The 21,261-nt window shown below is 39.9% G+C and overlaps 1 protein-coding gene and 1 non-coding gene across 3 annotated transcripts; one reads left to right on the forward strand and one right to left on the reverse strand.

The window, feature by feature from the left end:
* The first annotated feature begins 1,347 nt into the window (after window positions 1–1,347).
* TRNAS-UGA (transfer RNA serine (anticodon UGA)) lies at window positions 1,348–1,429 on the forward strand. The gene has a single exon. It is a non-coding gene; the product is annotated as a tRNA-Ser (tRNA).
* A 5,542-nt stretch (window positions 1,430–6,971) lies between these two features.
* On the reverse strand, window positions 6,972–21,115 carry DNAJC12 (DnaJ heat shock protein family (Hsp40) member C12). Of its 2 annotated transcripts, none has more exons than XM_086752126.1 (6): window positions 20,719–21,115; window positions 17,481–17,579; window positions 14,369–14,447; window positions 11,648–11,787; window positions 10,189–10,390; window positions 6,972–8,117 (listed from the first exon to the last, which is right to left on the reverse strand). In XM_086752126.1, the coding sequence occupies exons 1-6, from the start codon at window positions 21,061–21,063 to the stop codon at window positions 8,023–8,025; spliced, it is 960 nt and encodes a 319-aa protein (XP_086608252.1). In that variant the 5' UTR covers window positions 21,064–21,115; the 3' UTR covers window positions 6,972–8,022. The 2 variants fall into 2 exon arrangements, with proteins under 2 accessions (XP_086608252.1, XP_086608253.1); XM_086752127.1 differs by having other exon boundaries at window positions 20,646–20,719.
* Window positions 21,116–21,261: the final 146 nt, after the last annotated feature.

A 21,261-nucleotide genomic window follows, 5' to 3' on the forward strand; every position in this document is an offset into this window, starting at 1 on the left:
AACTGACCTAACTCCCAACTGCTAATGCGCAATTTAAAGATAAGGGTTCAAAACCTTTTTAAAAGCCGCATTAACTTAAACAGTAAATAGAATTTAATAAATATTGAACTAAAACAAAATAACTGTGATTTTTTTAAAATTATAAAAACACCTTGTGCTTTCTAATGTCTGTCTGTCCTCTACATTCCCCAGGTCAGGTTCCAGAGAAAAGTCCTAAAAGACTAATTTCATAAGCCTATTTTAAGATCTTTATTAATCCAGCAGTATTTTTGGTACAAAAGAAAGTAAAGAATTACTAAGAGTGCCTCTTGATCAATAACTCACACCAAAAAAAAAAAAAAAAACCAAACCCACAAAAAAAACACAGAGGGGGAAGCACAGTCATTAACATCACTCCAGGTATTTAAAAATGCAACAAAAAAAAAAGTGTTAACGACAGCTGTGACTCTAGGAGGCAAAATAGGGTAAAATTCTTAGCACAAACATACTCTGCAAAAAGGATGAAAAGGAAAATGCTTACTTTTATCCATTGTAATATATGTATAAAGTCAAGTTAGATTTAATTTCTGTTATACTACTGTTGACGCAATTAACTATTGCTAGCATAAAAAAAAAGAAATCTACAGTTAATGTAATTGCATATAAAAGCCATGATGGGAAACCTCTGTAATAACTGAGAGAACAGAAACATTAAAAACAGGGAAAAACTGAAGATAACACCACTGTAAAAATTAATGCAATACCTAATAGTTACTGTATTTTGTGGCAGTTACTGAGTGCATCTTCACTAGGAAATTCAACTGCAAACACTCCCGGGCACATTTAATTTACAGGGGTAGACACAGCCTTTATGTTTCAGGGTGAAAAACCCAGAGGTACATAAATTGACATTCATTTTTCCTGAGTTGAATAGCTGCGTGAGAAATTTACTCAAGTTACTGCCTGCATTAGAAAGAGTGCAGACCTGCACCGGCTGTCCTAACAGCGAGAATGGAGGTTTTTGGCAGCAAAAAGTCGCTGTATGAGAAGTGGCACTTATTTCAGCTGCCTGAAGCCCCAAGCTGCTCCGCGCCTTTGCATTGGCTCCAGCTACGGAGCAAACCGGCATTCTTTTAACTTGGGAGAAAGAAACAAAGGGGGACAAAAAGGTAATAGCCCGCCACCGTAATGGCCGCCCCGCTGTAATGGCGGCAGCCCGGCGCACCTCAGCCTTGGGCCGGCGCGCGGCACCGCCCTGCCCGGCTGCGGGGGCGGCGGTGCCCATTGGACCCTGGCGCGGGCTGGGCGGGAACTTCCGCCGCCGGCGCGCTCGATAAGGATTTCAGCCTGCAGAGGGTGCTACCAGCAGCAGCGATGGCCGAGTGGTTAAGGCGTTGGACTTGAAATCCAATGGGGTCTCCCCGCGCAGGTTCGAACCCTGCTCGCTGCGGCCCGGTGGGGGTTAGTTTTTTCCCCCCCACTCTTTAAGGTTTTATTCTGCGTTTCTTCTCTCACTGTTAAGCAAGCCTCTGCAGCAACAAGAGGGATTATCTAGTATTTATCCTATTGCAACTCATTAGGCCGTGCCTGTACGCTCCTCCCCTGCTTCTGTCAAGAAATAAAAGTAGTACTAAAGTAGCAACAGGTCCTAGGGCAGGTTTCCAGCATCACATCTAAAACACTTGTGATATTGGCAGAGGTGGGAGAAGGGCACATCAGGATCAGTGTTCTTTCCACAGCTCACCCCCTAGGTCCTCTGTAGACAGGACCGGCACCACCTGAGCACAAAGCTCAGGATTAATCCAGTGCATTACACACAGTGTCCCGATTTGCCCAAAGGGCTATTGTCCTGCCCCCATGTCCTACTACAGCACATACAAAATAAAGTCTTGTCAGCAGCAAGCTACTCTATATTGAATGCACTTGCTGCAGCAAACCTTCCCTTTCATGAAGGAAGCTGGTCTGATTAATCGTAGACCTCCACTGAGGGGGCCTTTCATAATCTTTTCCTGTCCTTTATGGCCTTCTGCACATGCATGAAGCACACATGCACCCCCCGCAATCTGGCAATAAGGGGGGAAAAACCCACAGAAGTTATTATGCAACTAACAATCAGGAAAAAAAACATAAGAACAAGGCACTTTCCACTACCTACACATGCACACACACACATCCCCTCTTTTTAACTGGCTTAAACTGACCTTTCACCACTCAGATGTGTGACCCCAGCATCAGTGAAGAGCTGAAAAAAATTGCAAAGGCGGGTAAGAGAAAGTTGGAAATTAAAAAAAGAAAAAAAAAAAAGAAAAAAAAAAAGGCCATTTCCAGAGGCCAAAATAGTCTAGAGTAGGAACAACCACTTTTCACTCCTTATATCTCTTAAGGACAAGACAAAAACCCAGCACATGCAAACTCACTCTTTCTAGCATCATGTTGTGTTAGTGCAACTTAATTTAATCAGAAAACGGAGACAGGGGACGAAGAGGCAACATTGAAATATCCCTGCTCAGAACAAAATGAAAGAAAGAACGGACAAACAAACAATTTTTTAAGCTGGCAGCAAAATGAACATTTCGAAGTGCTCCCTAACAGGGCTTTCAGGGATTTCAGGTTTGCGTGTTTGTTTCTGTTAGGGCACATGTAAGTGTTAGAGGTCGCACTTTAGAAGGAATCTTAAACTGGTAAATAACCGACAATGGTGATGTGTAATATGTGACCATAACATGAGGCATTTCCCTTCAGTTCTCACAAGTGAAGGTACATGCCAAGGGATACTGGAATCTGACATCTTATCTCAGACATTGCAGAAGAGACAGCTTTTAAATTCAAGAGCACAGAATTAAGCATCATTTGCTAAGGTGTACTACATGTGCTGCTTTCACCTTAGCATATTTATATTAAAATTGTGTGCTTAGACCAGTGCATGTTAGTCACCCTGCAAAATATCAAAATTTTTAGTAAGCATGCACATTTCAGATAACAAATTAAAAGAAAGTGTGTGTATATATATATATATATATATATAAAAAACTTCTTTTCAACATATAAAGCTTGATTTTTTTTTAATCAGTCAGGAATTTAAACTCATTTTTGTTCTAACTTGAAGATGCCACCCCCACCCCACCATAATCTGGAACAGATGACAGAAACTCTATTTTGTGTAATGCAGTTTTGGGTAGCATTCCAAATTAATAAAAAGACAGTATTAAAAGAGTCAAAATACTAAACACAGTGGGCAAGCTTTGCACTAAGTCCCACTGCCTCACTGAAGAAGTTGACAGGTTTTTTTTACTGACCACTTTATGTCTTTTATTTCCACAAGACATGTTTCGTTGCTTTAATAGATCTGAAGACAAAGGAACCCAATAAATATTTATTAGGAAGTTTGCAACTTCAAGAAGTCCTTTTCCCTGGGACCCTGCTGGGGATGGAAACATCAAATGACTGATGCTAAAAGATGGGATTATTTTAAATTTTGTACTGAAAAATAAGAGGCCAGTCTGTCCTAAAAGCAACAAAAATCTCCTCTGTCTAAGGAAGTATTTGCATTTGGTGAACCTTTACTCCTTGAAACTGATTTTCGCTAAAATTTACAGTTGAAAAGTAACAGAGCAGCAGTGAACACCCAAGTTATTTCCCACCCTTGCCCTTCAGCAAGATTTATGAAAGTGTTCCCATGAAGGCACTGAAGTGGAAGAACCACATGGTTTTAATTGTAGATTTTTTTTTTGGTTGGTTTTGTTTTGCTTTGGGTTTTTTCTGGTTTTTGTTTGTTTGTTTTTTGTAATTATAGAAGAAAGTACATAAGGACTGCTGAAGTCTACTGAAGCTATCGATGCATCAGCAGCGCTAGTGTTCCAAGTTCAGTGCTCTCCTCTTGTCTGCTATCACTTTTCATTTCCATTTGGTAGCAAAGACTTAAAATGCTATTGTTCTGATCTGCTTCTGTTTTTAAACCTCAGCTAGAAGAGCAAGAAAGAGCAAGGCAGTATGAATCTGGTGCTGGAGTCCAAACCCCAAAAAGTACATATGGGCTCAAAGTGGTACTGTTCCATATCACTTAGTTTTCTAACTAGAAAAAAAAGAGACGTTTTCTCCTACATCCATCGCCTGTGACAGGTTATTATATCCAACAGAGACCTAAAACTTGTAAAAGTTGCCAGTCTATATTGCGCACCACTGCAATGACTCAAGACACAGAAACAAACAGAGCACACACTCTCATCTTCATTAACATGGGAGGGAAGAGGACACCAATATAACAAAGGTGAAAGAACAAACGTACGCAGTGTCTACCATCGGAGGGAGGCTTGGCAACAGCAGGATGAGCATGTGTGCCGGGCTGCAATAAAAATACCCAGCATAAACTAACTGATAAACATCACCTCATCTGACAGCGACATAGGCTGACAACTTACTGACTTGCTTTATCTTTTGCTGTGTAATTTCACCAGCTTTACAACAGCTTCCCTGCTTACCTTCCCAGCAGTGTCGTCTTTCATTTCAGGATATGAAAGTGTAAGATAGCAATGGTCACGCTCAGGAAATTAAAGCTGCCCACTATCTGCTTAAATCATCAGGATACTTGCTTCTATTGCAGAACACATAAACTGCCTTTCTTTTTTTTTCTCTCTCTCTCATTCAAAGAGGAAAACAAGCATTAGGAAGTGACCTTACCTATCATTCAGCATTACTCAACCTGAAATTTTAATTCATTTCCTATCTGTATACATACATCATCAAAACTTTAATTCTTACATTACCACTTGGGAAATTTTGGCAAAACAACTTGACAAGTACTGGCAAAACAAAAAGTTTGTGAAGAACGAGAACATTCTCAGTCTTATAGATTGAGCATTTGCACAAAAACAGGCATGACAGCAGTAATTAAAGATATATTAATGTTGTATAATTCAAGAAATACCCCTCCAGAGCTGTTCAGTTTCACTGTAAACAGCTGGCTAAATAGTTGCTCAATTTCTGATATTACAAAACTGGTTGAAACCATTTCAGAGACCTAGAAACACAGTTTTAAACAACGTGCCCTATTCTCTGTATTTCATTATCCACCTGCTATCTCATAACTTCCAGCAGCTGAAATCTCATCAGCCTTCACAAGTCCAGAAGAGGCCAAGCTTAATCCGTACTTCTGACTAGACTCCAGAGGACCAAGGCTCACTTCACACTTACAGGTAGTTACTCTCTCCCCCAACATGAGATTCACAGACCCTAATTCTAATATATATAACCTGGGGTTGTTGCTGTTGTTTCCCACCCCCACAACTCTCCTCTGGCAGCTGTTTCCACTTTGCAAATAAAGTTAAGTTCTGTGTTGGCCACTGAAAAATCACCTATATCTGAACTTGAGAGATCCACCTTCCACCCCGGCTCCAATTAATATTTAAGCATGTTAGGTATGTTACGTGCTTACCAGTGCAGGGGCCAAGGGAACACATTGTTGTGAATAACGTCATGTGGGACATTTGCTAGACCTTTTCATTCTATTAGCATAAAAGCTTCTAAAAATAATATATTTTTAAAAAAAAAAAAAAGATAAGCAATTTATGCTTGGGGTGGGCCCTGAATGATCTAACACTGAGTAATTTGTCAGGTGTTTATTTCTTTCCTTTCTAACATGAGGGAGAACTAGGGTGCCACTTATTCCAGTTACTGGTTCTTACTGGACACCAAGTCAGGTCCCAAAAAGCTGTCCCAAAAGCCAAACAGGCTGCACAGCTTCCTCTGGCTTTCCAGCACCTCAGGGTTTGCTCTGCTAGGAATAGGTTAACTCAACGCTATTTGAGAAATACAGAAAATTGGAGTATTACAGGTTAAATGTTTACATAAATAGGAAAAAAAAAGTCCGTATCAGTGTACTACAGCACCAGTTAATAACCTGCCCTCTTTCACCAGGGCAAATACAAATTAGAGTGCTGATCTCCACCAGGTAGGTTGCAAAATGCAAGTTCGCTGGGCTAAGAGTCTTCCAAACATCTGCAGATATCTAAAAGTGCTTTGCCAAAAGAAACCATATGGTAATTGGCCAATAATGACATCAGTTCTAGTGACATAAAAATTAGTTTGCTGTTCAAAGGTCTATTGTATGCTCACTTCTCAAGGGAAACCAGCTGTTTAGGTGCCAAATCATCCATCCCGCCACCCTCTTTTACCTTTACAAGCATGTGAAGCTGGGAGAGGAGAATCTGAGCTGCCCTCTGATTCAAAGTACTCCAGCTGGTTACATTTCTATCTTTTTGATAAAAAAGAGAAAAATTGTATCCTATTGCTTTGTATCCTTCACATGAACTAGAGTTTCATCTGTGACTACTCACTATAAAATGAATTGAAAGTCTGTCTTGAGCAAATACCCTTATATAAAGGAAATCAGTGCACTAGAAGAAAATTTGTAATTACATTTAGCAGATATTACAGAGAATTATTAATCTCATCTCTAGAATGTTTTCAGCTGCAAAATATGCAAGGGAAAAGCAGGTAGAATTTAAAAAAAAAATTTGGAGTAAGCAGGATGATGTGCTGTAAAAAGAGCTATTGCTACTGATGCCATCAAATCCAGGATTGTAGCTGGATCAGCAGAACACCAGTACTTTGAGCTTTTATAGACTGTACAAACACAACCAGCACTAACACTGATATCAGTCTCTGTGAAAAAAAAAAACTGGCACCAGGAAAAATATAGTAATGAAGTTAAGAAGATACACACATTATCAGGGTCCATTGGCAGGCACTTGGAGCAAATAGGCACCAAACAGGGGAAGCACAGCAGGTCACATCATGAGCCAGACACATCACTCCAGAGAGACAGACATCACAATATTGTTTCCATGCTGGGAGAAGACATTCCATGGAGACGCCCAGGATTCATCACTGGACTCCCTGAAGCTTTTACCCACTGAAGGGACAAATAACAAGAAATTCAAAAGGGATCTCTGGGGTGGGTAGAGGATTTCAATTTTAAAGATGAAAACAACTCCTTTCTGTATGCATGCAGTTTTATTTGTTGCTGATGGAATTACTTGCCTGCACAAAAACACATTAGTCAAGTTTACAAAGAAGAAAGCAAATTAAAAATAAACAAACACAATGCAGAATCTGAAAAGCTGGCAAAATATCAAAAGCCTTTCACGTGAGACTTGGTACACATTAATGCTGACTGGCCTGATTCTTCATTCCTCACCATGCAAAAACCCTGATAAGTCCCTGTCTACCAGGCCAGAGCAGGGAGGGAAATTACTGTTAACCCGCGGGACAATGCTGGCACACGTACAAGGCGTATCAGTTGTCCACCAATAAATCTTAAGAAGAAGAAAGCTGCTAACTGGAGAAGCGAAGTTCTGGAACTGCCTTCCAAAATAAATAGCTGGTGCAAAAAGTGTACTTATTAAGATAGAAAGCAAGTGATTTTTAAAAGCGCTTGATTTATCACAGTGACTTTCTTGGCTAATACAAAGTTTCTTATTTCATCTGTATTGTAAGATCACAATTTTCCAGCAAGTTAAACTTGTCATGGTATTTTGCATGCGTGCGTTACATATCAATACAGTAAGTACAATGCAACGGAGAAGTGAACCAGAGTATACAGGTCAGAAATAAGTACAATTTTGTTTAACGATCATTGTGATACAGCTTTTGGAAGATGATCACAGAATAGGATGATATGCTGGAGTCTAACATTGATTTTTGGTTCTACTGAGAGTACATTCTTTATAACATCACAGTATTAAGAAAAATATGCACAATATTTAAGAATACAAGAAACAATGTATAAGATCTTAGATAACTTCACAAAATCACTTCACAAAATACTGAAAAGGGCTTTGCTTATTAAATTTTGCTCATTAAACAAAAATACCTCCATCTGTAATGCTCATAGCATGTGTGTTAACAAATCAGTATTAAGACTTTTATTTGAACAACTTGCACATCACAAGGAACGAATACAAAATACAAATAAGTTATAACTGGTAACAAAAAAAATACTGAATTGTTGAACAGGTGATCTCACGCTCTTGCATATTTTGCATTTTAGATCTCATAGTTTCTGAATTTCCTCAGAAGCTCTGATGGAGCATCACCTGACCAGCGGAAACGCAAGTGCCAGTAATTTGCCTCTGAAAATCCTGAGAAAAAAAAAAAAGAGAAAGGCAAGTAAATTATTATAAACATGTATAAAGCTAAGTTGTCTGACATAGTACTTGAATAATCTTCCCCCCAAAAAAGTATGTAAAAAATTGGTCACTTCCAGTGCTCTTGACTAGCAGAAACAATCTCTGTATTCTTGGCACTGTTTGAACAAGAACTCAAGCAAACACCAAACTTCAAGATATGTATCAGCTGGGAGGAGTCCAAGGGAGAACAGGAAGAATGATGGCAGTCCAGAAAACAGGACTTATAAAGAACAACTGAACAAATTGCATTTGCTTAATCTAAAGAAGAAGAGATAAATGACACGATAAATGTCCAAGTACAAGGAAGGCAGCAGTGTGGAGGGAAGGGTACAGATGGCCCTTTCCATGTACAAGGGAGTAAAGGAGTTTTTCAGCCCCCGCACTATGTTTTTATGATCTATGGGCTGTTAATACTAAAATGTGATCTTCCTATATCAGGAAGCTGAAACCTATTACCAGACTCAGTGTTAAAATCTCTTATTCAGGCTGAAATAGTTACATGGAGTAGTACTCCATAATTCTTACAGACCAGCAGACAGGAACTGAAAGTATCCCAGTTTAAAAGCAGAATCCAATATAATACATTTTCCTGGACCAAAAGAAAAGCATTATCAACTTCCAACATCAAGTACAAACACTGAAATGCATACAGGCCCTGTCAAATAAATATATTCTAACATTAACATTTATTAATATAAATATATGCCCACTGGATAAATTAAGTAGGCATTTGATGGGTTTGATATTTTTCCTGTTCAAATGTATGGAAATTAAATTAAAACTATGGGAAAGAAGATGCTTGCCAAGAAAGCTGACCATTACAAGGAACAGGATGATGTTTTCTTTATGTTGAAATTTTACTGTTTTACAAAGGATGCAGTGATAATTTAATTACCAAAAGATAGAAAATAATATAATGTTCTAGAGCATAATTTTTAAATATAAAATTTTAAGCTGTCTCACATACATTTCTTTGTAGAATTTTCTTATCTATTTTCTGCATTCCACAAATGTTTGGGATTAAATTAGGTTGTGCTACCCTCACAGTTCGACTTAATTTTCTGTTTGATCAAGCTGGGAAGAAATGAGAGGACTTTATTCAATAACAGTTCTCTGATCACATAAGCCTAAGATTATGAAACTCCTGAAGGATCAAGGAGAACAGAGGGTGGCCGTTGTGGTAAGTAAACTTTGATTCAGGCATACTAACCTAAACAACAGACAGGAGCTACTACCTGGCCAGATAACAGCTTTTGAAATACACATTTATTCTGGTACACGCACTGTTTTTTAAAACCTGTTCAAATACAAAAGAAACCTTAAAGTCTGAATTTTTAGTCCTCATAAACTCATCAGATGAGTTTACTTCTGCACTCATAAACTGTGCAGAAGTAGTGAATGCTGGATTAAAAAGAAAAGAAAGAATATAATACCTAAATATTTTATATAACAGTTTTTAAAGTTATTTTTAATAACTTAAAATAATGGCCTTTTTTTAAAAATAATTTTGATATAGCAGCAGAACTGAACTTTCCATTTTGGTTCAAGAATAATTTTTTTTAGAATCATAGAATCATAGAATGGTTAGGGTTGGAAGGGACCTTTAAAGCCCATCCAGTCCAAACCCCCTGCCAGGAGCAGGGACATCTCCAACCAGATCAGGTTGCTCAGAGCCCCGTCCAACCTGGCCTTGAATGTTTCCAGGGATGGCGCATCCAACACCTCTCGGGGCAACCTGGGCCAGTGTTCCACCGCTATAAGGTCTCTTCTTCTCCAGTTTTTGGTTTTACTGGCAAACAAGCAAGCAAACATGGAGCAGGGAGGAAGGAAGGTCTGAAAGCTTCAAAATTAAATAAATAATAAACAACATAAAATCCCAAACAAAACCCCAACTCAAAACCACATTAAAAAAATCTACCAGTTGAACATATTATTCTGGAGAAGAATAATATGAGAGCAAAAGCCTCCCTTTCAGGCCAGGCCCTGGACACTGCAATTTTCTGTAACTGCTGGTTTCACTTACTTGGGGAGTCTGGATTCTTTGAAGTTTGTGGTTTCACATCAGGAATTGCAACATCTTCTTGCTCCCTGTTCCTGTCTGACAATCCGTCTTCATTGTTTTCAGTATGTTGGGTCCAAATCTTGTTAGTCGTGTTGTTGCTATTATTCAACTCAGGAGCTTCCAGCATTTGGTCCTTCTTACTTTGGACAGCCCAGTGCATTGACTAAAGAAATGCGAAAAAAAAAAAAAAAAAAAAAAAACAAACCCAAACAAAGAATTAATTCCTATGCTTTAAAAGATTTTTAATGAACTTGTCTTTTCTTTCTGATGTTGTTGTAATACATGATTAAACAAAGCTTATATTAGAGAGAAGCTGGCAGGTCAGTAGGATAGAGGAAAGCATGGTTTCATATTGCCAATAGCATTTGAGAGGATAGTTTACGTCCGGTGTGGATGAAGATCAAAATGTGCATCAAATAATTATAAGGGTCTTTTGTCCAGTTTCTTCTGTCTTAACTTCTGACACTTTCTACAGAGAGCTTGAGTGATTTACAAAATGTCCGTTTTCAAAGCTGTCTTTGACATCATGGTGCCCTTTGAAAACAAGACAATTTGGAAAGCTTTACTATTAAAGTCTGTGGAATTACTTCTGTTTGGAACTGAACTAAGCTTGATGGGATACTTCCAGCAAACATTTAAGCTCAGGCATAACGCTTTAGTTGAAGAGGCTCTCAGATGTCTCTTGTAAGCAGAATTGAGGCGGGCAGCATTGGCAAGGGAAATATTTATTCACCTGCCTTAAAATCTGATCATGTAGACTTGTAACTATCATTCACCCTAATAAGACAGAAAAAAAAAAAATCAAGCATTATGGAATTAGTATCTACTAGGAATACACTACTAAATTATCTCACTAGCAAAATGAGAAAGGAAAACAACCCTTAGAACATCTGTCTCTATCACAAATGACCCCACTAGACTAGCAGGGCCTCTCCAAAGACCTGTGTGAAGCCCAGGGTTCCAAGGAACCTACCTTCTCGATTTTTCAATGAGCTCTTTATTTAATCAGATAGCATGAAAACCTATCTGATAAGCAATATATCAAAAGGAAAATATATTATACAAAGGTCCTAGCTTTGAAAAGAAATAAAAGGTTCCTACAAAAGCAAAGTGTGCTGGAGCATTTGCAAACAGCCCTTGAGTTACTTAAACTTCATATAATACACATTAAAGCAACAACTTGATAAATTCACTCTAAAACTACTAGCCTAAAACCTTTCTGTGATGGGCTTCTATAGCTTTACAATTTTTCCTTACAATAGCTTCCTTAGTGCAAGAATCGCCCTGCACTACTCCTATCCCCAAACCCCACCACTGGAGCAGAGGTGGTGTAACTCAGCCCCTCAATCACTGCAACATTTTCTGTCGACCAACCCTACCCCTGCCTCCTCCTGAAGACCCAAACTTAGACAACACCAACCGTTTTCACAGAATTGCTCAGGGCCTCCCACTGCTGGAATGGAATGGTGATTTTGCTTCGTCGCCAGTAATCGTAACGTGCTCGACTCTCTTCATTAGTAAGAATCTCCTTAGCTTGCTGCAGCTTCTGGAAATTCTCCACTAGAATACAAATCAAAAAGGTACTAAAGCCAATATTTGTTTTCAAAGAAATTAATTCAGATGTGAAAGGGGAGCTGCCAACAATGGCTTAGAGCAAACAAAGTAGAGGAGACAGAGGGAGAAGTAAGTAGCAAAGGTATGTGGTGGTTCTGCTTACAGCTTTGCATAGTTTTAGCTGGCTTTAGGATCCCTAAAGCTCTCCGTGGTGGACAACTTTTCAAATGAGGACTGAAATGCTCATTTGTCTACTGGCTTCAAAATCTCCTAAATTTAAGTTCAGCTCTGGAGCCCCCAACATCAGAAGGACACGGACCTGTTGGAGAGGGTCCAGAGGAGGCCATGAAGATGATCAGAGGACAGGCTGAGAGAGTTGGGGCTGTTCAGCTTGGAGAAGAGGAGGCTCCAGGAAGACCTTATAGCAGCCTTCCAGTACCTCAAGGGGCCTACAGGAAAGCTGGGGAGAAACTCTTTAGCTAGGCCGGTTGTGATAGGATGAGGGGTAATGGTTTTAAAATAGAGGGAGGTAGATTCAGACTTGATGTAAGGAAAAAATGTTTTACACCGAGGGTGGTGGAACACTGGACCAGGTTGCCCAGAGAGGTGGTGGATGCCCCATGCCTGGAAACATTCAAGGCCAGGTTGGGCTCTAAGCAACCTGATCTGGTTGGAGATGTCCCTGCTCCTTGCAGGGGCTTTGGACCAGATGGCCTTTAAAGGTCCCTTCCAACTCAAACCATTCTGTGATTCTATGAAACTTACAGAGTACAGCAGGCAAAAGGCACAAGTTGCCCCCTGCAGACAACCTTAAAAAGTGAAAAAACTAGAGTAATAATGCTTAGAAGGAACACGCTGACATCCACAGCACCAAGGAAGACAGAGCAAAGCAGAACAAGAAAACACGAGTGAAGAAAACAAAATGACAAGTAAAAACTGACAAGCAAGAAGAGGAATCTAAATACAGTTGAAATTAGGTAACTTGTGCATTTTATTAGGTAAGTTTTCTACTTATGCTAAAATGTTACCTGGAATACCAGACTGCATGAGTAAGAGCTCTTCTTTTTCCCTACAAGGTAATTTTTCATTAAATGGTTACTAAGGATGCAGCTGCATGTCACTATTTGTAGAAGGGTTATCGAGATTTAGATTTTTATCTATGAGTCATCTATGTTACAGTGATTTATTATTATTCATTTACTCCAGTTTACAAATTAGAGCGATTTCTTTTGAAATACACTAAGCCCAAACACTAATCAAAATTAATAACTATAAATCAAAGCACAGAAAACAGCTTGAGGGGGCATTTCTATTAGGCTTCCTTTTTCTAGTGTTACTAGTTTTCAACAAATAAAAGGTCTACTTTAATTACTCTATTGAGCTTTAAGCTGATGAAATAGAAAATATAAAGTAAACTTTCACAAGTACTTTAAAAAGGTATTTAAAGTAAATACAGCACGTTCAGGTAAATGGTGGGGGTGGGGGACAGGGGTGGGCGACAGGACCATGCACTGGAATAGACTCATTTCCCTGCTCCAATAGCCAGAATTTTCTGCAAAGTTGATTCCATTGGTTTCTTGTGCTGTCATTTAGAATAAATTAACTATTAGTGATCAGGTTATTGTTAATAGGTGGTAGATTGTCTCTCAAACACCGTATCTCAGTGTGTTCCTTGTCACGGAATCTCAAAGTGAAAAATCCCACCTATTTCACCTTTTAACACCCCCCCACCTCTTGTCTGGGCGACCTGTTCCAGTGCCTCACCACCCTCACAGTGAAGAAAATTTAGAAAGTTCAGTTTATAGTTAAACTAATATGAAAAATCCAAAGGAAAAGTTTTGTGCTTTAATCGAAATGAGAAGCATTTTAATTGTTCTACACCAAATTTCCAGTGAGAACAACAATTATGATCAGAACCACCTTTATTATAAGAATATAAACTATTCAGACATTAGTGAGCACTGATTAGAGCTACCTTGTGGTTAACAATGGGTCAGATTGTGTCCAAATAACTCAGGTGCTGCTTAGGTGTCACAGGTATGATGAACGGCAGGCTTTCACAAACACAAGTGTTAGCTGCTGTTCTGCAAACAGATGGCTACTCATGTGGTGCTGGCTTCTCTTTATTTCCAGTCATTAAAGTGCATTAAAAGAAACTAAAGTACATCAAATGTGTTCCTGATGGGCTGGTTCATGGAAGCAAATTAACTAGTTGATGCAAGTAAGGCACTTGAATGGCACTGAGCATGGAAGCAGGCCAACGCCATATGTCTAGAAAGGCATACACTCCATAAATAATTTCTGGATTAAAAGATGTTCTACTATAGAAAGAAAAAAAATTGGAAGTCCTAGGGAAAAAAAAAAAAAATCCAAAAAGTGTCTTCCTGCTCTATCACCTAGGAGTGTGCAAGTATTAGAAAATAATCTTAAAGCTTGCTATTTAAAGACAATATGCTCAATACATATGACAATTAAAATATATTGGGGAAAATAAAATTTAATAAAGTTTTAAGGCTGAATTTAATATCTTAGTCATGTTAATACAAGAAAAAAAATAGATTGTTTTCAAACAGGGAAGAATACATACCTGCTTTGGGGTTTCCAGGATGTTTGTCAGGATGACATTCAAGGGCTTTAATCTTAAATTCTGCAAGAATTTGTTCAACCTAAACAGAATGTCAAGACTTAAAGAGAGTAAATACATACACACAGAAAAGATTTTCAAATTTTCTTTGTGAAAGGGCTTGGGAGGAACAATGAAGAATGCTGAAAGGTTTTTTCCTATTCATTTTTACAGGCTTTATTACAAGCCAAATAGGTAACAACCACCATCTGTCAGCGACACTGCTTATTTAATTTCATTTTCCATGCACTCATGCTTATTCTTATTTTTGTGAAGCTCAGTCATCCAACAGGGCAAGGTGACTTTAAGAAAAATGTGTAAAGATCATGTGTGCGAAACCCTTTCCTCACATTTGACCACGCAGGCAAAATGCATCACTTCAGTTGCTCTTCACTTTGTTTAATCGACTCTTAACATCGCAGGAAGCAGAGACTTCTGTATTGCTGAAGATCAGTTTGTGGGATTGACTGGCTTTCTCCATATCCTCTTTGTAGGAAATTTAGCCAGTGCCACACGACTTTTCCGTCCTGGATACCCTGGAGCTAGATAACTAGCAGTTCATATCCTTCCCGTCAGGTTAATTTTCTGTGCAAAAAGGTTGGCTTGGAGTAGAGTAAATCTCTAATCAATATGAGAATATTGGCATGTATGAGTTCATTAGTTAATTACAAGTGCCCACACAGTTTATAGTACCATAAAGTATTACAGCCACTGGAAAAACAATGACATCTTAACAGTTAACAAAATACAGGAAACCACTGGAGTGGGCATCAGCTTAGATCTTCAAATTTTCAGATTTTTCAAAGTATCTTGCTTCTTATTGTAATTCACAAGGCAAAACTTCTTTATGTCATTCCAGTCCAGCTTAAGCTTTCACAACAATTTGCCCTAAGATATCAATTAGCTACTATTCTTTCCCATGCTAGAAAGGCTGTTCTCATCCTTCAAAGTCTGATATCCATATACAATTTAAATTATTTATTTAAAAAATAAGGCTCATAACATTTTTTTCTTTAGAATAAAATTACAGTTCACTCAACTAGCTGGCCAAATTTAGTGGTCATATGCTGTGAAAAATGTGCTCTATAGTGGTATTTTAAGAAGTCTACACTTTTTGCTCTTCTCAGTAACTAATAAGGTGGTATATTTCCAGTCAGTAAGACACTTAAAATATATATACATTGTACTTGTTGAAACTAGTTACTATATAGCTAGCTACCATCTCTAAAACTTAAGTTATACAAAGGGTAACTTTAAAGGTAAAATATGTACAGTAGCAGAGGGGTAGCACGGAAGTCTTCAGTTTAAAAAAAAAAAAACACAGTAGAAGGAAAAATTTACAGGAAGTTTATAAAAGATACGTGAAATTTATATAAGATATTCAGTGAGATGTTCTACCAAGAAAGGTATCCAATACCCACTATATATGAACACTGTTCCGGAAAGAAGGATGTAGATTAAATCTCCCCTCTTCCTCTCAAGTCTGAATGTCAACTAGGTGTCCATGAGCTCAATTCTACAAGAAGCCAAGAATGAACATGGGTGTTTGCCTGAATGTAGGGAAAATCTGTAGAAATTGAGACTATTTGTGCTTAAATCTAACCAGGTCAGATCAAGACCAGAATATTCAGCAGCTTAGGTGAAAGTACTGCAGCTGGGAATGTGCTGGATATGCCTCAAGCAGCCTGTGCTGCTACAAATACTTGCCTGCATATACAAAGCAATGCGATTGCAAAACACCTGTAACGCTTCACACTTCTGCTAAACGTTAGAAGTAGTGTGCACCACCCCGTGGGATGGCAATCACCGTACTCACTCACTTGTGATCTCAGTTCCTACTCCCATGTCAAAAATAATGGAGTAACAGCTGCTGCTTCCCTCAACAAATACTTGATAGATTATTTTTCAGGACCATTAGCGTTTACTCCATCTTTTTAATTTCATTTTTAAGCTATTTGAAAAATCGTAATCATATGTACTTGAACTATTTATTAACTGCTGAGCCCTTAAGGAATTGGTGTGAGGTAGAAAATGAGAAACAGCATCTGCAAACAAGCCTACACAGAAACTTTCACACCGCCCTCTGCTGGGATGACTTTTTGGGAGTTACCTCAGGGAAAGCTTTACATTGCCTTCTGTAACAGGTCGAAGATGCTCACTAGTATGCTTCCAGCGACAGAAAAGACAGAGGTATTTCCCCAGCATTTGACCACTATGAAAACATCTGATTAAATACTGAGCAAAAGACAACTTTTATCCACACTGAATGCATCCTTCACTACAGCAAAACTCCCTTTCCAAAATCAGAACACAGTTCCAGTTAATACAACAACCAGAATAAAAAAATATTAGCATACCACTAACTCAGACTATCCAAAAAAATATTATGTGGACATCTTTACGAAGAAGAACACTCACTTTAGCTACAAATCATTCAACAGTTGCTTAGCTCATTATAAAGTATGTATCTGCTGCCAAAACAAATTAGTAAAATTAGTATTTGAATGGCACAAAATTAGCATTTAAAAATCATTAATGTGATGAATGAGATTCTTTTCGTTTTTCCTCACAACCAATGAATACAGTTTAAAAAAAAAAATTAAATATATATAAAACCTGAGAAACTCAATAGCATTATTCGTGACATACAGCTCTGAACATTAATTGTGTTCTTGAATATAAATATATTTTTTCATCTTTTAAAACTGGAAGTACATTCCAAAATTTTATTTGGATGTTGCCAAATTTATGCAGCTGGCTCATGATTCATAACCATATCACATGTTGAACTACACTAATGAGTAAACCATTATTTCAGCTGTATCTATAACACAATCCTGCTTTATAAGACAATTTCGCTATAAGCCTTATTCTAGGATCTCAACATCAGTATACAGACCAGAAAATTGAGCTTTACGAAGGGAGATACTAAAAGACGAAAGTGGCAAGAAGGAAGGTTCAGAGCGCATTTCAAATAGTCCTACCTGGAGAGACAAGCAACCTCAAACCCCCCTGTAGACAGAAAAGCGCATTCAAACTGTTATTAACCAGGAGGGGAGGTGGGGAAGGCTCTTACCGTAGATAGTTCGTCACAACCTAGCAAGTTGTAGTAGTCTTCCAAGTCATCTGGTTTGCAGTTCAGAATTGCATCCATCTGGACAAGTCCAGCGGGCTTCTTCAAGGCGAGGCACAGAGAGTGGAAAATATAATATCGGTACAAAGCTCACACGGGGGTTTAAAAGCAGCCCAGGGAAACAGGCAATTTCCACTCAGGTCTACGGCTCTCTCCAGTGCTTTTTAACACTGCCAGCTGACACACATGAATTTTCTTGAATTCTCTGCCTGCCATTGGTCCCTGCAGGATGCCAATCCGGCTGCACAAACCTGCTAATAGCAATGCTCCCTGGGAGTTGTAGTTGCCAGTTCACTTCAACTTTAAACCGTGGGTCTCGTCTAGACAGAAGAGAGCTCTGGGCACTAACTAAAATGCGGCTGTATGGGAGATTTAGATCACGACATCACTTGTATAGCCGCTTAAAATCAGGCACATTCTTAAAGGCTTTCCTGCACCCAAGCCTACGTTACTAAAATGTATCTTCTGCTTAATTTTTAATTGCAACTTTTACCAGAGTCTTTGACAAGGGGATTATATGGGTAATTACAGAAAAGAGTAAGGATTACTTCCAAAATAACGATTATACGGCTGCAAACTTTTAAGAATGAAGTACCGACCTTGCCAAAGCCTCTCAGAGTTCTGTCAGTCACTGCAACAGGAAAAGGTGAGTCTTTACTGTCTGAAGGCTACCTAGGTACATAGATCCTACTCTTCAAAACCAGACAGCTCTTGTACATCAGTTGCATGTCTGACGAAATTAAGACTATGAAAAGACAACATTAAATACTTACTATCAAATGCAGACCCTTTCTCAGGCTTAATTACTTTCAAATTGTGTCTTGAAGGTCTGTATGGTGTGCAGAACACATTCCTTGTAAAATTCATTTGACACTGAAGTGAAACATCTTTAATTTTGAACTGTGATTAGCGATCAAGGCCTCAGTCCAAGAAAGACTACAGACATGTTTAACTGTAGTGCCTCCTTTGATCTACCGATTTTAAAAGAATACTTCCTAGGTGTAATACTAACCACTTGCTGAAGTCTTTCCTCAGGAGCCTAAGGAGCTCTATTTTTGCTTTTCCCAGCCCTGCAAGAGCTTTGCAATCCAAGATGTTTCATGTCATTAAATATTGCTGATTCTTTAAGCTAACACTTACAAACAGATGCCCTCAATAGTTACACAATGCTAGATGCAGTGACCTAGTAGGAGAGTCTACGCAGAACGGATACGCAGGGTGTGGCCGAGGCTAGAACAGGTCTGTGTTAACCAGTGAAGGACCTAGTGGCCATTCAGAACCGTTTATAAAATACTGAATATATAATTCCTGCATTTATGAGTGCTTTATTTTATTACCTGTATTATTAATCCTCTGAAATTATCTATATATAATATTAGTCATCCACTGCTTTCTCTTCAGGGCTGTATTGTCTGAAATTTCCTATTTTTACTGTATGTTCAGATAGCCTATTAAAATTATAAAATACATAAAGTACATGAAAAGAAGAAGCAATAATATTAAACAGCAAAGCACAAGCCTCAGTGAAACCATTCAAATCTGTTAGAAAACACTATTACCATATTTCTGAGTAAATAAAACAACAGGTAACACTTTTTTAAGAAAGTGGAAGGATTAGCAATTACAAATCTCTCCCTCTCCCCCACTGATAACCTAATAATAAACCAGAAAAGTATAGGAAAGAAAAGAAAGCCTTTTAGCAAGAGATTAGGTAAATATTTAAATAGATTGTACTTTGGGGGAGGATAATAAACAAACAGCTGTCCCTCTTCCCAACAGCACTCCTGACATACCGTTCCTGTCCAACTATTTGTTGCATATTTGCGTAAGGTGAAAGGGAAGGCTCTTTAACCCTTTCCCCTCCAGCGTTCAGTGGCTGTTTCTGTGCTGCAAGCTGAACTGCAGGTCCAAGAGCTGGATTCAGACAGCGAAACCCTGAGACTTGCAAGCTGCTTGTTCACAGGGAATTTGCTTGCTGAAGCCTTGGTCCCATCTATACTCTTGGCTGTTCAGACCAAATAAACAAGGGCTTTGATCCAAAATGCAGCAGCAGCCATACTTGTGCGTGTCCCTTGCCCCAAGATTTCCTGTGATGGGGGCACAGAGGGTCACACAGCGCAGTCCGAAGGTTTGCGTGTGGGGGACACAAAATACTGAGTAACAACTCAGTCTTTTGCGGCTCTTACTGACTTCAGTGGGACAACTCACCAGGGCAAAGCATCATCCAAAAAAAGAACAAGAGAACCTGTATATAATACCCAGAAAAAAAATCTAAAGACTGCCCTCAGGACGTAAACTTTATTTGAAAGAGAATCACAGCACGGAGATGGCACAGCTTTTATGTCTACGCATGTTTTGGTGAGTGTTGCTCAGAGCATACAAACAGTACGAAAGTGAGGAAATCTCGTATTTGTTCTCTGTACCCAGCCACGAACAAAATGTGTCTGTTCGTTCCCAACACGTTATCAACAATTTTGCTTGTTTAGGGCCAGGAGTGAAATGGAATTCTGGTTCAGGAAAACAGCAGGTTTACCATTGACTTGTAAAAGTCATAAACGGCCCTTTGAATAAAACAGCAAGATCTGGAAATCTGTTTTTGAATTTATTCCCACAAAATACATAAAATCTTCCAGTACCACTTCTTCTCAACTGACTTCAGTTGTTTTGCTTCCTGAGTATTAATTTTCAAGAAGTTCAAGGCACAATGTAACTCAAATGATGTTTGCATTTCATGCTCCATCCTTGCCCCCACACAGGCTCAGCGTTGCAGGAACAGGAGAGGACTGAAGCGCTACCACCTATAAAGTCAGTGATCTATAAAACAATCCCTTTCAAAGCCAAACCCCACACATCAACAGCTGTAACCCAAAGTTTTTTAATAGCTGTTGCTACCAAGGCCTGCAAGGGAGAAATCCTGCCTGTCTAACCCTGCTCTTGCTCAACAGTTTGTGAAAGCGGTCAGGGCGAACGCCAGCTCCTGCCGTGCGCGCTGCACGGGCTCCGTTCTGGGAACAGCCCTTGTTCACAGGGGTGCCGAACCCCTCTCCCCTCAACATCTCCCGCCGCTCAGGAGTTCAAACACACGGCCATACGTTCAAGCAGCCCTACCAACAGCTCAAGCTGCAGGTGCGGGACGCTTCCCCGGCAGAAGCTGTAATCCTGTAAATATTTCTCTTCTCACCCCCAGCTCTGTTCTGCCGTTATGAAGGGGCCGCCACGAAGCTCTCGGTAAGGCCGAGGGTGACCGGCCGACACAAGAGGCCGGTGGGCGCCTCCCCCGGCCGGTTTCACCTCGGCGGTGCCGCGGCAGCAAAGCCTGTGCCAGGGAACGCGGCTTGTTCCCGGGGAAGGACGCCTCCTCCGTCTGGTAACTCTGAGGGCCGTTACAGAGGGGCCCGAGGGCTTTGTGACGAGAGGAACACCGAGACCCGCAAGCCACACCGGAGCCGCCATTTGCCAGCAGCGCCCCGGCGGCGGAGGGCGCTGCGGGGGAGCCTCGGGCGTGAAGACGGCACAAGCTCCACATGGAGGGGGTTCCCCCTTCCCGCCGTGGGCCGTCGCCCCTTCCGGGAACAAGACAGCGCTCTGACGGCAGCGCGGGGCGGCGGTGCGGGGGCAGCCGGCAGGGGAGCGGAAGCGCCCGGGCAGGGCCCGGCCCCGGCCCCGGCCCCGGCCCCGACCGCTCCCCTCAGCGGCGGCCGCGCCCCGCCCCCTCCCGGCCGAG

This window comes from Chlamydotis macqueenii, chromosome 7 (genome assembly GCF_036417535.1).
Source record: "Chlamydotis macqueenii isolate bChlMac1 chromosome 7, bChlMac1.mat, whole genome shotgun sequence".
NCBI classification, from domain to species: Eukaryota; Metazoa; Chordata; class Aves; order Otidiformes; family Otididae; genus Chlamydotis; species Chlamydotis macqueenii.